This window comes from Propithecus coquereli, unplaced genomic scaffold, assembly GCF_000956105.1.
Source record: "Propithecus coquereli isolate 6110/MARCELLA unplaced genomic scaffold, Pcoq_1.0 Scaffold66, whole genome shotgun sequence".
NCBI lineage: Eukaryota > Metazoa > Chordata > Mammalia > Primates > Indriidae > Propithecus > Propithecus coquereli.
The window spans coordinates 3,793,683-3,807,752 of record NW_012152618.1 but is presented as its reverse complement, the minus strand read 5'-3'; the positions used below and the strand labels follow the sequence as shown (position 1 = coordinate 3,807,752).

The window sequence follows — 14,070 nt, the reverse complement described above, 5'->3', positions numbered from 1 at the left end:
AAACTTCATAATATACAAAAATGCCCCAATTGCTTAGGGATATGGAAATATATAGTAAAAGTATTAAGAAATGTTTAAGATTAAATATACCCCAAATGTAGTGTAGGTTGCCCCGGGGGCGTGGGAGAGGATAGGACTGTGTCACGCTGAGGGACACAAAAGACCTCAGTTGCATTTGTAATGTCTACAATGTTTTCTTTTTTCTTTTTTTCTTGTAATGCTTTATTTCTTAATTTGGGTGGTGAATTACTAGTACTTGTATATTATTTTTGATACATTTTTGTGTGTCCGAAATGCATGCTGTTTCATTTTTTAAAGGACCATTGGGTAGCATGCGTGTTTATGTGTCCATGTGAACTCTGTTTTTCATGCAGTCAGCTGAGCAAGTTGCAAGACATTTCTCTGAGGAACTGTGCAGTAAGTTGTGCTGGTGAAAAAGGAGGAATTGCCAAAGCATGTCCTAGTATCCTTTCACTAATAGCTTGTTACTGGAATCTGACTTTAATGTGACACTTGGGCCACATACCTCAAGTTGCCTACCCAGTGTCCATTCTCTCTGACTTTCTTCCTAATAGCAACCCAGTTTTGCTTGGGGCAGCTGCTGCCCAGATAAATCACTTACCTTCCCAGTCCCCTATGCTTGCAGGTGTGCCAGCGTGATGCCCCCAGCCAGCGTGATGTGAAGTAGAATCTCTAGATGGGACTTCTTACCCTCCTTCCTGCCTTGAGTGCAGATGGAATGCCCAGAGCTTCAGCAGCCTGATCTCTGCATAGTAATTTGTGCAAAAAATAGCCGTTTATGACTGATTTTATCTGAGTTGAAGAGATGCCAGATGAAGTATCTGTCATTAGCAGAATGTTCTGACAGTGTGGTGACAGAAATCCGAGCAGAGCTTCCCCCTCTGGGGTACCTGAGATATCCCCTTGGGGGAACAGCCTTGGGGGTCTTTTGGGAACTGGAGCAGCTGCAGTCTGAGCCGGTCACCTCTGCAGTCCCTCTCCTGACACGAGCAGGCTGCACAAGTGTGGCCGTTTCCACAGATAAGGCAGCTGGAGTCGCGGGGTGGGGGTTGGGATTGATGTGGATGCAGAAAAGAGTTTGGTAAGGAGCAGAGTGCCACAGAAGTGTCTGGAGCATCTGTATGCTGCCTGGCCTACTTTTTTTTTTTTTTGAGACAGCATCTCACTGTGTTGCCCGGGCTAGAGTGCCGTGGCGTCATCCTAGCTCACAGCAACCTCAAACTCCTGGGCTCAAGCGATCCTCCTATCTCAGCCTCCCGAATAGCTGGGACTACAGGCATGCGCCACCATGCCCGGCTAATTTTTATATATTTTTAGTTGTCCCAATTAATTTCTTTCTAATTTTAGTAGAGACGGGGTCTCGCTCTTGCTCAGGCTGGTTTCGAACTCCTGAGCTCAAACAATCCGCCCACCTCGGCCTCCCAGAGAGCTAGGATTACAGGTGTGAGCCACCGCGGCCGGCCTGCCTGGCCTACTTTTAAGTGATTTTAGGAGATCGGTAATTGGGGGTTCCTGACCAGGAAAGGACCTGCTCAGGAGATGGGTTTGGGAATGTCGGTTGTTTGGTTGATCTGAGTTGTCAGCTGTGTACCGGAAAATCAGCATATTGCTTGTTTATACTGCTCTTTCCTGGGGAAAAAAGTCCCCCAAGACAGGAAGAAATGAGGTTTTGTGAGATAATCAAGTCACTCTTGGTATTTGCAGATACAGTGATGAATGTCTTAAAGCTCCTGATTGAATCCTGCCAGAAGTTGACATATTGCCTTGCATGTTTAATCCAGTCATCTTCCTTTGGGTTGATCTCATCTCTCTGTGAGGTTGTTCACTCAGTCGGAACGCAAGGCAGTGAGCGTCAAGTCACAGAGCACTTCCAGGGGAGGGGACCAGCTGCCTCCTGCCTCATCAGCTGGCTCTCAACTTGGGAAGAAAATCTGTCCCCAGGAGCAGCACTGTATAGCCGCAAGAACTCCTTAACCGTGTGTGTGTGTGTGTGTGTGTGTGTGTGTGTGTGTGTGTGTGTAGGGGGATGCTACTTTAACAACTGCTGTATTGTTTAGCATCCATTTCAGAATGTAGGTGGTCTGTGTGCTCTGTACAAATGGGTAGGAATATTTCTAATCTAGTCTACGTAATGGGAAGTAGGAGTCAGTGAAAAATCACTGGATTTAAACCTTTTCTAGGCAGGGCGCAGTGGCTCACACCTGTAATCATAGCACTCTGGGAGGCCGAGGTGGGAGGATTGCTTCAGGTCAGGAGTTCAAGACCAGCCTGAGCAAGAATGAAACCCTGTCTCTACTAAAAATAGAAAAATTTAACCGGGTGTGGTGGCATGCACCTGTAGTCTCAGCTACTTGGAAGGCAGAGGCAGGAGGATCCTGAGCCCAGGAGTTCAAGGTTGCTGTGAGCTAGGCTGATGCCACAGCACTCTAGCCCGGGCAACAGAGCGAGACTCTGTCTCAAAAAAAAAAAACTGCAAAAAACCTTTTTTAACCAACCTAATGACCCAGAGTTAACAGGTTAGCGGAATTGAAGGTTGGCCAAAGTGTCAGACTGAGGCATGAAAAGCACCCAGTGTGTTTTCATGTGAAGGTGGACACCAGCATCCAGGGTGTAGTGGCCGTGGGGAACCCAGGGTAGCCCAGGGAAACCTGGGGGAGGAATAAGCGATTGGTGGTGGAAGTGTGTCCCCAAGGTGGTGGAGGAGCCCGAGGGGACCTAGAGTATGTTTGCTATGTCTGGCACTCTAGGCAGCCTGCACTTGTCATTTTTCCCCCTTCTGTTTGATATGACATTTTTGGGTAATCAGTATTCTGCTTGTGGCAGAAACTCAGACTGTTGGAGCCAGAAGCCTGGCTTCCCCTCGCAGTCTCGCTCCGCCAGCACTAGGACCCGTGAGCTTGGGAGCATCGTGCTGCTGGCATCCCACCGTGGTGGGCTGGCTATTCTGTCCCTAGGATTCTTGGCATTATTTTCTACACACCGTCTGTGCCCCATGTTCTTCTAAAGTCTTCTTTAGGTCAGGGTCAGCAAGCTTTTCCTTAAAGGATCAGATAATAGGCTGGGCACAGTGGTTCGCATGTGTAATCCCAGCACTTTGGGAGGCTGAGGCAGGAGGATCACTTGCACCCAGGAGTTGGAGGCTGCAGTGAGCTACGATGGTGCCACTGCACTCCAGCCTCTGCTACAGAGTGAGACAGTGTCCCTCCCTCACCCCACCCCTGCCCAAAGGCCAGATAATGAATACTTTAGGCCTGCGGGCCAACAGGCAACATGGAGGATATTACGTAGGTACTTAATATTACCGTTTAAAATGTAAAAGCCATTCTTAGCTTTTGGGCTGGGACAAACCCAGCAGCTGGCTGGATTCTGGTGCAGGCCGGAGGTGGCCGACTGGGTCTGGAGCCATCCCTTTCGTCGCATGCGCACTGCCTGCCTTTCCTGGTTCCTGACCTACGTGCACAGCTTCCTCATTGGGTCCTGCCTAAAATTGTTCCCTTTCCAACCAGTCCTCTGGAGTGCTGCCACGATTTTTATAAAGAAACTTTCTCCATGTTTTATCCATGTTTGACAACTCCCTGTTGCATTGTGGGGTGTGATAAAATGGATTTTGGATTAAGACAGAGTTGTGTTTAAATTCGTACTTGTTAATTTGCACAAAGTTACAGTTATCTGATAGCTCTGTGCCTCAGTTTTTCCTCCTATGAGAAAGGAACATGAGACAGCAGCCGGCTCAAGCCTGGGGCCAGGTTAGCAGTGGCATCAGCAGGGATAGGAGGTGGTGATGGTGGTGATGATGGTGGTGATTTTTATTGAGTCTCGACGCTCTTCTCTCCTCACTGGCCACTCCTCCTAAGTGTCTTTTTCGGGACCCTTCTCTGGACGCAATGTTGGGGGTGACCCAAGACTCAGACCTTTGACCCCTGGCTTCCCAGGGAGACCTTCTGGGGTGTGGCTGGCACGCCTCACAACTGTTCCCCTTTCACTCTTGTCTCTCTAGCTACTTGTCTGATATACCTGTCTGGGTGGCTAACCGTCATCTCAAATCTAGTGTGTCCAAAACTAAGGCCCCTCAAACCTGCCCATCTGGAGCCGTCCCCTCTTAGTAAATGACTATTCCAGTTGCACAGGCCACAAACCTTGGAGTTATCTGTAACGCTCCTTTTTCCTCACATCCCACACCAAAATCCATTGGCAGATCCTGTCAGCTCCTCTTCCAGATTAGGATGCCCAGTCTGACATCTCCCGTCCCCTTCAGTGCCACCAGTCTGGTCAGAGCCTCCTGACTAGACTTCCTGTCCTCCTCTGTTTCCCTGCAGTCTGTGGCTCAGTCGGCAGCAGAGTGACCTTTTAAAGCCCCAGGTCAGATCCCATTGCTGCTCCAAACCCTCCAGTAGTTCCCACTTCAGGCGGAGACTAGCAAAGACTTCGAAGTGGCCTGCAAGGCCCTTTATGATCAGGCCTGGCCCCCCTGTGGCCTTTGTGACCTTGTTTCCAGCACCCTCAACCCCGTCTGCTCCAGGCCCACTGGAGCTGGTGATCCCTGTCACGGGCTGAACCCATTCTCACCCCAGGCCTTTGCTCTTTGCCATCCCCAGCCTGGGAGACCCTTTTCCCGAATGGCATTCCCTCATTTCCTTCCGTCCTCTGCTCGAGTGCCGTCTTGTTAGGGGAGGTGGTCTCCCCTGTAAAATGCCCACACACCCTTTCCTGTGTGCCTGCTCTGTTGCTCTGAGCATGGCCCGTCTCTGACACACTGTGGAGGCTCTTGCTTCAAAATTGTCTCTTCCCCATTGAGACTTCGCTCACTGCAATACGCCTGGCCTCAATACTCCTTGTGGAACAGATGAGTGAATTGAACAATTTCCCAGTATTTCAAATTAGAGTGCAAGGTCTTCCTTTAGCTGGTCCAGTCCTGCTCCAAGCTTCTCTTCTGTCTCTTGGTGGGCACTTTGCTAAGCTTTGCCCCTTGCAGTGGCACTGCTCATGCGCCTCGCTCCTTGCTAGCAGTCACACTGGCCCGTCAGCTCAGGTCCCTGAGCTGGGATCTGACCTTCGCTTTTTCCATCCTGCTGGTTTACCCTTCTCTGAATCCCTCTACCAGAGGTGGGGCGTGTCGTAGTAACTGCTTCTAGGCTACAGGAGACCCTCTGAACCCCCAGATCATTCTCAGCACATGTGAACATTTGTCTGAGCCAAACCCTGTTCTCTGTCCTGGAGATGATGCTGTCCTATAAGCCACATGGTGCGCCATAGGAGAAGGTCACGGGCATGGTGTGAGGCTTGCAGCTGCTAAGCAGTGCCGAGGGCAAGGCCTGTTGGTGCACCTTAGGTGCTTAATAAATCGGTTACCATCACTGCTTTTTCTCCCCTCCCCCTTTGTTGGATAGTGCTAGGATGGTTTACTGTTAGGACATTTGGTTCTTATTCATTTGATTGTAGATGTTTGTCTCAAGTTTTGATTTTATGACGATGAACTTTTTAGTTTCTTAATGAACAGTTGGGTGATTTAAAAGATAGAAGTATGATATGCTCATGACAAAATTTCCAGCAGAATATGAGGGTATAAAGTAAAAAGTTAAAGATCCTGGCCGGGCGCGGTGGCTCACGCCTGTAATCCTAGCTCTCTGGGAGGCCGAGGCGGGCGGATTGTTTGAGCTCAGGAGTTCGAAACCAGCCTGAGCAAGAGCGAGACCCCGTCTCTACTAAAAATAGAAAGAAATTAATTGGACAACTAAAAATATATAGAAAAATTAGCCGGGCATGGTGGCGCATGCCTGTAGTCCCAGCTCCGGGAGGCTGAGGCAGGAGGATCGCATGAGCCCAGGAGTTTGAGGTTGCTGTGAGCTGGGATGACGCCACGGCACTCTAGCTGGGGCAACACAGTGAGACTCTGTCTCAAAAAAAAAAAAAAAGTTAAAGATCCTGTGCTCCAGAATCAAGAGTAACTACTTTTATGTCTTTTATGAATCTTTGAAATTACTGTTTCTTAACCTGTGCTTTTAGATATTAGAAAGGTAGATTTGTCAAAAAACCTGTTGTCCTCGTGGGATGAAGTGATACATATTGCTGATCAGCTCAGACACCTGGAAGTTCTCAATCTCAGGTATGAACTCTTGGTTGCCTAATTGTCACGTGAAACTCCTGCTGTCTCCTTGCTCCTTCATGGCGTCTCCGTGCAATGAGGAGGGGAAGATGAACAGAATGAAGGCCGCCACCTGGTAGACATTTCAATTCAGGCAGATTTTGGCTCACTTTAATTTATCTGAATTTAACTTAGTCCTCAAGGGCACATTGTTACAGTCTTACAGTTGGTCCTATGAGGCGATTCATTAACAGGGAACGTGTTTTGCTGTTGACTGGGTGGGGGATGAGGTAGGTTGACATTGAGCTGAAAGAGCTCATATTGTAAGCCTGACCATAAAATATGGAACACTGGGGAGGTGATGTTTGGTTGGGGAGTAGGAGAGGAGAAGTGATATTAATAATATTAAAAGTGATTGTTTATTTGGAAGCTTCTAGCATTTAATTGGTTTAGGTATAAGTTCATTGGGATACTGCTTAATTCCGTTTTGATAAGGATTTTTCACTAATGTACCTATTTTACTAATGTCACGGTTTCCAGGCCTTCCTGAATATTTGATTAGTTTTAATCCCAGAACCTACCTTTCCCAGGCCTTAGCCAGGCTTTCCCTTTCACACTTGAACCAACTTTGCATACACAGGTGAGTTGTACCTGGCCGAGGCAGGTAGTCAGGCCTAAATTAGTTGTGTTCCCCAACAGAACAGTTGGGGGTAATTTGACCCATGGTGTCTCTTCTGGAAATAGGAGCTCATGCTTTTTAATGTTACCTTCTTTCAAAGTGACTGTCAAGATCAAGTACTTGCTGATATTAGGCTATTGAGAGAGAATTTAAAGGGCAGTAATATGTTTCAGCCATATTCCTAGCCGAAGGGCAGACTGTGATTAGAGAAGCAGAATTCCAGCCCATGATCTAGCAGGACTCTTGCGAACAGGACTTCATTTTGCAATGCCCAGAGCCACACCTTGTGAAGCCAGAAGCTAACCCTACGAATGCCTGGAAGCCTGCAGCCCCACGCAGCTGCCCCAACCCTGTGAAACCGTCTTTGTGTGCCAGATACTAAAAAGTTGTAAATATGAAAAATTGGGTTGCTTGACTCACTTTGTTTTTAATAGAATTTCAATTAAGTCACAAGTTGTTGCCTTCAGTGTTTAAGTTGGGTCTACTGTATTGTATTTTCTTTTTCCACACAGTGAAAATAAACTAAAATGTCCCTCTGGTTCAGCATCTCTAACTGGAACATTTTCAGCACTGAAGGTTTTAGTCCTCAATCGGACGGGAATAACGTGGGCTGAGGTAATCGTATTTCTTTGGTTTATTACACAATGATAAGCAATTAAATTTTTTTGATTTAATAGGGAATTGAAGTACAAATGTGCCTTCATTTTACTCATCCTATTATCCACATAATGGGATTTTTAAACTGCCTTATAGAAAGGAGTTAAAAAATCATTGTTTTAAGTAGAATTTAATACCTAGGAACCCATATTCTCTCGGCTCACTTTGGTTTGTTCTAGTGTCTTTCTAACCAGTGGCACTCCATCGTGGTGTGCAGGAACTATGGGCTGAGCTTCTAAAAGCTGTAGCGTTGGCTGCTTATTGAGCTCCCTGAGCTTTCCTGGAAGTTTTTTCAGGGCAGAAGCCAAGCCGCAGAAAGGTTCTCTTCAAGCTCGGCTCCTAGAATCCGCTGTTGCACACAGCTGGGCTCAGAGGCGGACTCATGTCCTTGGCCCAGCAATAGTTATATCTGGTACTGCTGCTTTCTGTCAGGGCTTTATTGACTTCACACACCCAGAATATTCCATTTTCAAACCAAGCTCATAGAAATACATTCCCAGCCATGTTCATCCATGAAATGCCACAGGGGCAGCTCAGCGACAGACAGTTGCCCTTTAACTTGTGCCCTTAACGTGCCCATAGCCATGGAACTTCTTTTCTAGGGCTCCTTCCTTGTGAAGTACTTACTCCCTCCTCACGTACAGATTTAGCCTTAAAATAGGGCACACAGAAATTCAGGTGGTAGGCCGGACACGGTGGCTCACGCCTGTAATCCTAGCGTTTTGGGAGGCTGGGGTGGGAGGATTGCTTGAGCCCAGGAGTTTGAGACCAGCCTGGGCAATGTAGCAAGACTCCATCTGTACAAAAATGAAAGAAATTAGCCAGGCATGGTGGCACACACCTGTAGTCCCAGCTACTTGAGAGGCTGAGCGGGGAGGATCACTTGAGCCCAGGAATTTGAGGCTACAGTGAACTATGACCATGCCACTGCACCCCACCTTGGGTGACAGAGTGAGACCCTGTCCCTTGAACAATGATAATAAATAATTGAGCATATTCTTTACAAGCCTAGATTGGCATTTGCATTGAGGAAAGGTATTATATTTAACATCAGTTTCCTTCTTCTGGTTAAGCAAACCGTCAAATGATAAGAACGTGTTCAGTCTCCATCTCCAGTTCCACTTTGGAACTGCCTCACTTAAACTGTGCAGTGACACCTACCTTGATGGGTTCAAAGTGCCATAAGCGTGTGCTCCCATGGCATTAAAATGTGGCCCTTTAGCATTTTAATTTATTACCCCTTCACCACTACTCTGTGCCTGAAATCAGTCTGTATGAACTGTCCACGAGGCTTTTTATTTCTGAAATAGTCACTAAACTGAATTCCCGTGGAGGTTAGTGAGGAACACGTGGGAAGAAACGACCTGCAGATGCTGCTGCACTCTGAATCGAGTTTCCCTTCCAGGTGCTCCGGTGCGCCTCTGCGTGCCCCGTCCTTGAGGAGCTGTACCTCGAGTCTAATAATATTGTCATTTCAGAAAGGTAACAGGGTTTACTTAAATGCATCTGTAACCACTTAGTTGTTCTGAATAAATAAGTGGTCTTAATTATGTCTAACGTTAATTTTTAGAAGGATTTGCAAATAAGAATGAGAAAAATGCTTATTATTCATTGCCTTCACAAATCAAAATGTCAACTAAAACTTCACTAATTGGTTTTAATTGAGGGAAACTCATCAGATTTAAATATTTGTGAAGACATGAATTTTATTAGTTTTGCATAAATGTATTTAACTTGCTGTTTCTAAATGGGAGTTCTGTACAAGATGCTATAGATTAAATAATGCATTTTTAATTAGCACTAACTGTTTAAGGTCAATTTACTAAAGTATATGTAAAAGCTTGTTCTCCTAAATAAATATGTTGTTGCTTCATCTCCTCCTATTAAATTACTGTGTAAAGTAACTTAAGTATGGAAAATTTACAATAAATTCTCAATGAAAGGATTGGAATTAATAAGATTTTATTGTACAGAATGGTTTCATTTATTATTACAAGTGAATGCCGATTTTTTAAATTAAACTTTTTATTTTGAAATAATTGTGGATTCCCATGCACTTACAGGAAGTAATACACAAAGATCTGTACCCATTACCCAGTTTCCCTCATTGGTAACAAGCTGCAAAACTATGGGACAGTATCACAAGGGGGATACTGATACAGTCAGGAACATTTGCATCACCATAAGGATCCCCTCTGGTTGCCCTTTTATAATAATCCATTTGCCTCTTATCCCCAACCCTCCGTAATACCAAATGCAGGTGTTTTAAGGCTATATCTCTGAAAATAATTAAGAGATGAATTCACGTTGAAAAAACTTTATTTTCCATATAGGCCAACTGATGTCCTACAGACTGTCAAGTTGTTAGACCTTTCTTCTAATCACTTAATTGATGAAAGTCAGCTGTTTCTGATAGCATATCTGCCCAGGTAACTTGCTCCTAAATGCCTGTCACAACAGTGCTTAGTAAATTTTTAGTGAATGAGTTTTCATATGCTGTATATACTTTCTCAATAGAAATATGAGAAATATGGAATTCTTAAAGAGAGTAATCCACATTGGGGAATTTTTATTTTAATCCATTTAGAGAATTTACTTGTGAACTGCGTACAATGGGGACTATGTACTAGATAATTTGATGAGTAATTTGACTCTGGTAATAATGCCAAAGGCCTTTATTAGACTTTGGGCAGGAAGACCATGTCTCTTTCCTCCGAGACCCATTTAGCACGGGCACAGCAGTGCTACCCAGAAACTGTTAGATGACTGTAGACTCATTAGAATATATTAACAGCATAGAGTCTACTTTGCATGCCCTAAATTGGACTTTATGGTTTCTAAGTAATTTACATGGGAAGGAAACCCAGAGTATAGGCAGAGTATAGACCCAGAGTATAAACCCAGAGTATAGACATTTATGGATCTAGTCTGGTTGATAGCCCATAGCATTTTATATTGTTCTATGTCATCAAATTTAACATTTTTAATTTTAGATTGGAACAACTAATTCTCTCTGACATTGGAATTTCTTCTATACGTTTTCCGGATGCTGGAATTGGTATGTAAGATTAGTAAAGTTTCCCCCGCCCTGACACTTTACCTGTTTCACTTATATGGTGTAACTTAATTCTCCTTTTTCTAGGGTGCAAAACGTCAATGTTCCCAAACTTGCAGTACCTTGTAGTAAATGACAATCAGATATCACAAGTAAGAGTTTCTTCAGAGTGCGCAGAGCACATCATTGCTTATTTCTACTCTGATGGTGGAGTCTGGACGTTCCTCCTTCTATTTCTCAGAATGAGATGCCGCACATAAAGTAAAAAAATATTAAGAAAGAAATTAGTTTAATTCACACTTAAGCAGACTGTCATTTTAAATGGCAGTTAGAGTGAAAGTGTGTGGTTTGCCTCGGGTCGGGGGCTCAGTGCATGACACAATTCCCTGCCTCAGAACTAGGGACGTGGCTTTTCTGTTGCTAGTTCAAGTAGTACGGAGAAGTGGCCGGAAGCCTGTTGCTTTTCATTTATTTCCTCCTTCTGTGTTTCAGTGGTCATTTATCAACGAGCTAGACAAGTTACAGAGTCTGCACGCTTTGTCCTGCATCAGAAACCCCCTGACGGAAGGCGACAAAGCAGCACAGACCACGCGGCAGCTCATCATCGCCAAGGTCGGTCAGCTGAGGATGCTGAACAAATGTGAGGTGAGCGCCAGTATCACGACTGGGTCGTCTTTAGGCAAGAAAATAAATGATCAAAAATGTATAAAGAAACTATACGCGACTGTTGTAAAGGGTATGAGATGGAGCTGTCCTTCACATGGCGAAACACTGCTGCGCACCTTAGTCACACGGGCTCTTTCTGACTCCCAGGAGAGAGCGTGACACCTCGATTAGTGCCCGGCCTGATTTGTTACCGTCTGGGGAGGGGCGAGGAATCCTGGGGCACTCTCTTCATTGTCTCGGGGGGAATGTAGGCAGAAAGAAGACAAAACCACGAAGTGTATTTCTCCTCTCCTTAGCCACTTTTCCCAGAGAAGTGGGAAGGCAGCGCCTTGCCAGAGTCGTCACTTGGAGTCAGTTCCTCCAGTGCCGGCAGCTCCAGGCCAACCTCCGGGAGGTGGCCCTAGACACCTGGCATAGTCCCAAAACTGGCTCATGGGCAAATTACTTTCACACAGAAAAGTATAAAACTGAAATTCTTTTTTTTTTTTTTGAATAAACACCCTAGTTCTCTCAGTGTTAAAAAAGAAAGGTGACAAGTATAATTAAGTATTTTCTTATCCCTCTCAATTTGGTTATTCTCTGCGTGGGCAGCGGAGGAAGCACAGGGTGCACAACACGAAGGACTTGTTAGACAAATGCTTTAACAGGCTTGTTTTATTTCACACCAACACAGATTCTACCAGAGGAAAGGCGTGGGGCTGAGCTCGATTACCGAAAAGCTTTTGGAAATGAATGGAAAAAGGCTGGGGGACATCAGGATCCAGACAGAGACAGACCAGATGAAGAATTTCTTGCAGCCCACCCTAGATACCAGTTGCTCTGCCTTAGTACGTACACGTAACTGGCCGCCTTTCAACTGGAACAGTCTTCCTTGGGTATCAAAGGATGTTCACAGTGGTGGTGTTTTTGCTCTTCTCCCTTTCCTGGGGCTTTTTGTACCCATCCAAGTGGACTATGGGTACCTTCCTGGGGGGCTACTTCAGCAAGGCAGTAGCACATAAAGATAAATCAGCAGTACCTTTCGGCAGAAGGAACCTGGGAGCTTGTTTAGGTTCCTGAAAGGGAGAGATTTGCATTTGGGCAAGTTAACCAATTCTTAAATGTCAGTTCTCCTCTTTGCATATGTTCACCAGAGACTTCAGCTTTCAGGTGGTGTACCCTTCTCAGGAGGGTAGGAAGCGCTTCAGTTTATCTGAAAGGCATTGGTATTTTTTAAAGCCCCTTTATAACTAAAGTTGGTAATTCTAATGTACGTGAAAGTTCCCGTTGAGTACATGGTTCTAAGCCTCTCTTGTCCCGAGGGCGCATGTGTGTTCTGTGGGGTTTGACACTTGGTATGCACGGTGGGCCCTTAAATTCTGCGGCCTGGTTCCTCAGGCTTTGAAGCTCAGAATTCATGAGTCTTTGTCCCTGATGTACTTTCCATTTTGTTTGACTTCATTGTTATTCCACATTTCACTTTTATGTGATTTTCCTTTTTATCCATTTCCTAATGTAAGAAGCTCACTGCATAAATGCTTCAGGCTCGAACAGTATCTTTGAGGAAGCAAAGCTGCCTGTGGGAATCGCTTCCAAATTACCCCATTAGGTGGCCCAATTTCCTGGCCACTCTTGGTGAATTCTAAATCACATGGGGGTGGGCAGGGAGGGTTCTAAGGCAGCCAGGCAGGTATGGTTCAGTCCTGCATGGCTAAGAATGCTATTAGACAAAAGCACAGATACTTGGGAATATTTAGAGAAATTTTGTCACTGGTTGGCCTAGAGCAGAATAGTACTGCTTTCCTCCTGCCCTAAGACAGAGGCCATGCCCCAGGCCCAGGAGCTGGTTTGCAGAGGTGGTACTTGACAGCGCCCAGCCTGGCACTGAACGATCTGGTTGAAAATTGGTGAAGGTGTCCTGTGAATGGTGTTCCAAATAGCACCAGGGTTTCGCTCTCAGGACCCAGAAAGAAAGGTAACTGTTACCAAAGGTGAAACTCTGAATAAACATTTGAGGCATCTGAAAGCACAGGCTTATCTTTGCTAGTTTGAGCCAGGACACTGTCAGTCCCTAAGAAATAATAATGTAATACACAAGTTTGTATGTACATGTTAACATGTTGCATTTCTTTTATTTCCTTTTGTTGGGTTTCACTGGTGATTTATCAACAAGCTAGATAAGTTACAGGGTCTGCAGCTCTGGGTAGATGGGGGATTCTACTCTTGGAAGTGGTTGCTGTCCATCTTTCCTAAAAATCAAACAAACTTAATGAAAGGAAGCTGATCCCAGGTTGGCCTGCCAGGTGTTGATAGGTGTATCCTGGGAAAGGAAAAGACTGTGTGGACACTTACCTGTATACTTTTTTTTTTTTTGTTACAGTGACCTTTGGTTTATCATTCATCCCTTTTTATTTCTTCTTAAACAGAATATGGTGCACCCGAAGATGGGGAACTCAAAATACAACAACCATTTATGCTCAAAAACCAGCTACTAAGTAAGAATCCCAAATTCAGATACAGCTTATTTGTATTCGAGTCCTTGGGTGCTGAAGCAGATAGTGATGGCCTATAGGCACTAACTGTGTCTCTCTTAAGTACCTAAGTGCCTTGAGTTTTAAAGAAATGATGAATTCTTATACATATCTAAATTCTTACATTAAACAGTTTTGCAACTCCAATGCTTTAAACTTATTTAATAGTTTAAACTATAACTTATAACTTATATAAACTATAACTTATAACACTATTTAATAGTGTTATAAATGCGGGAGGTATTTGAGTTGTGAACTGAACGGTGATTTGGAAATTTGGAAATTTTACACTTGAAAACCAGCTAACTTGTCAGGAAAGGAATACTAAGGGGGAAAAGGGAAAGTGAGAGCATGTTGGTTCAGATATTTTTTTTTTTTTTTTTTTGAGCATGTTGGTTCA

The 14,070-nt window shown here is 44.8% G+C and overlaps 1 protein-coding gene across 2 annotated transcripts in view; it reads left to right on the top strand.

Moving 5' to 3' along the window:
• The first annotated feature begins 298 nt into the window (after nucleotides 1–298).
• TBCE (tubulin folding cofactor E) overlaps nucleotides 299–14,070 on the top strand; it is an 18,695-nt gene continuing 4,923 nt past the window's right edge. For both annotated transcript variants that reach the window (XM_012660308.1, XM_012660307.1), the window contains exons 1-10: nucleotides 299–463; nucleotides 6,025–6,124; nucleotides 7,295–7,397; nucleotides 8,845–8,921; nucleotides 9,773–9,868; nucleotides 10,433–10,497; nucleotides 10,582–10,646; nucleotides 10,987–11,139; nucleotides 11,834–11,987; nucleotides 13,566–13,634. In XM_012660308.1, the coding sequence (XP_012515762.1) occupies nucleotides 343–463; nucleotides 6,025–6,124; nucleotides 7,295–7,397; nucleotides 8,845–8,921; nucleotides 9,773–9,868; nucleotides 10,433–10,497; nucleotides 10,582–10,646; nucleotides 10,987–11,139; nucleotides 11,834–11,987; nucleotides 13,566–13,634 (1,003 nt within the window). In that variant the 5' untranslated portion in view covers nucleotides 299–342. The remainder of the gene's footprint in view (nucleotides 464–6,024; nucleotides 6,125–7,294; nucleotides 7,398–8,844; nucleotides 8,922–9,772; nucleotides 9,869–10,432; nucleotides 10,498–10,581; nucleotides 10,647–10,986; nucleotides 11,140–11,833; nucleotides 11,988–13,565; nucleotides 13,635–14,070) is intronic.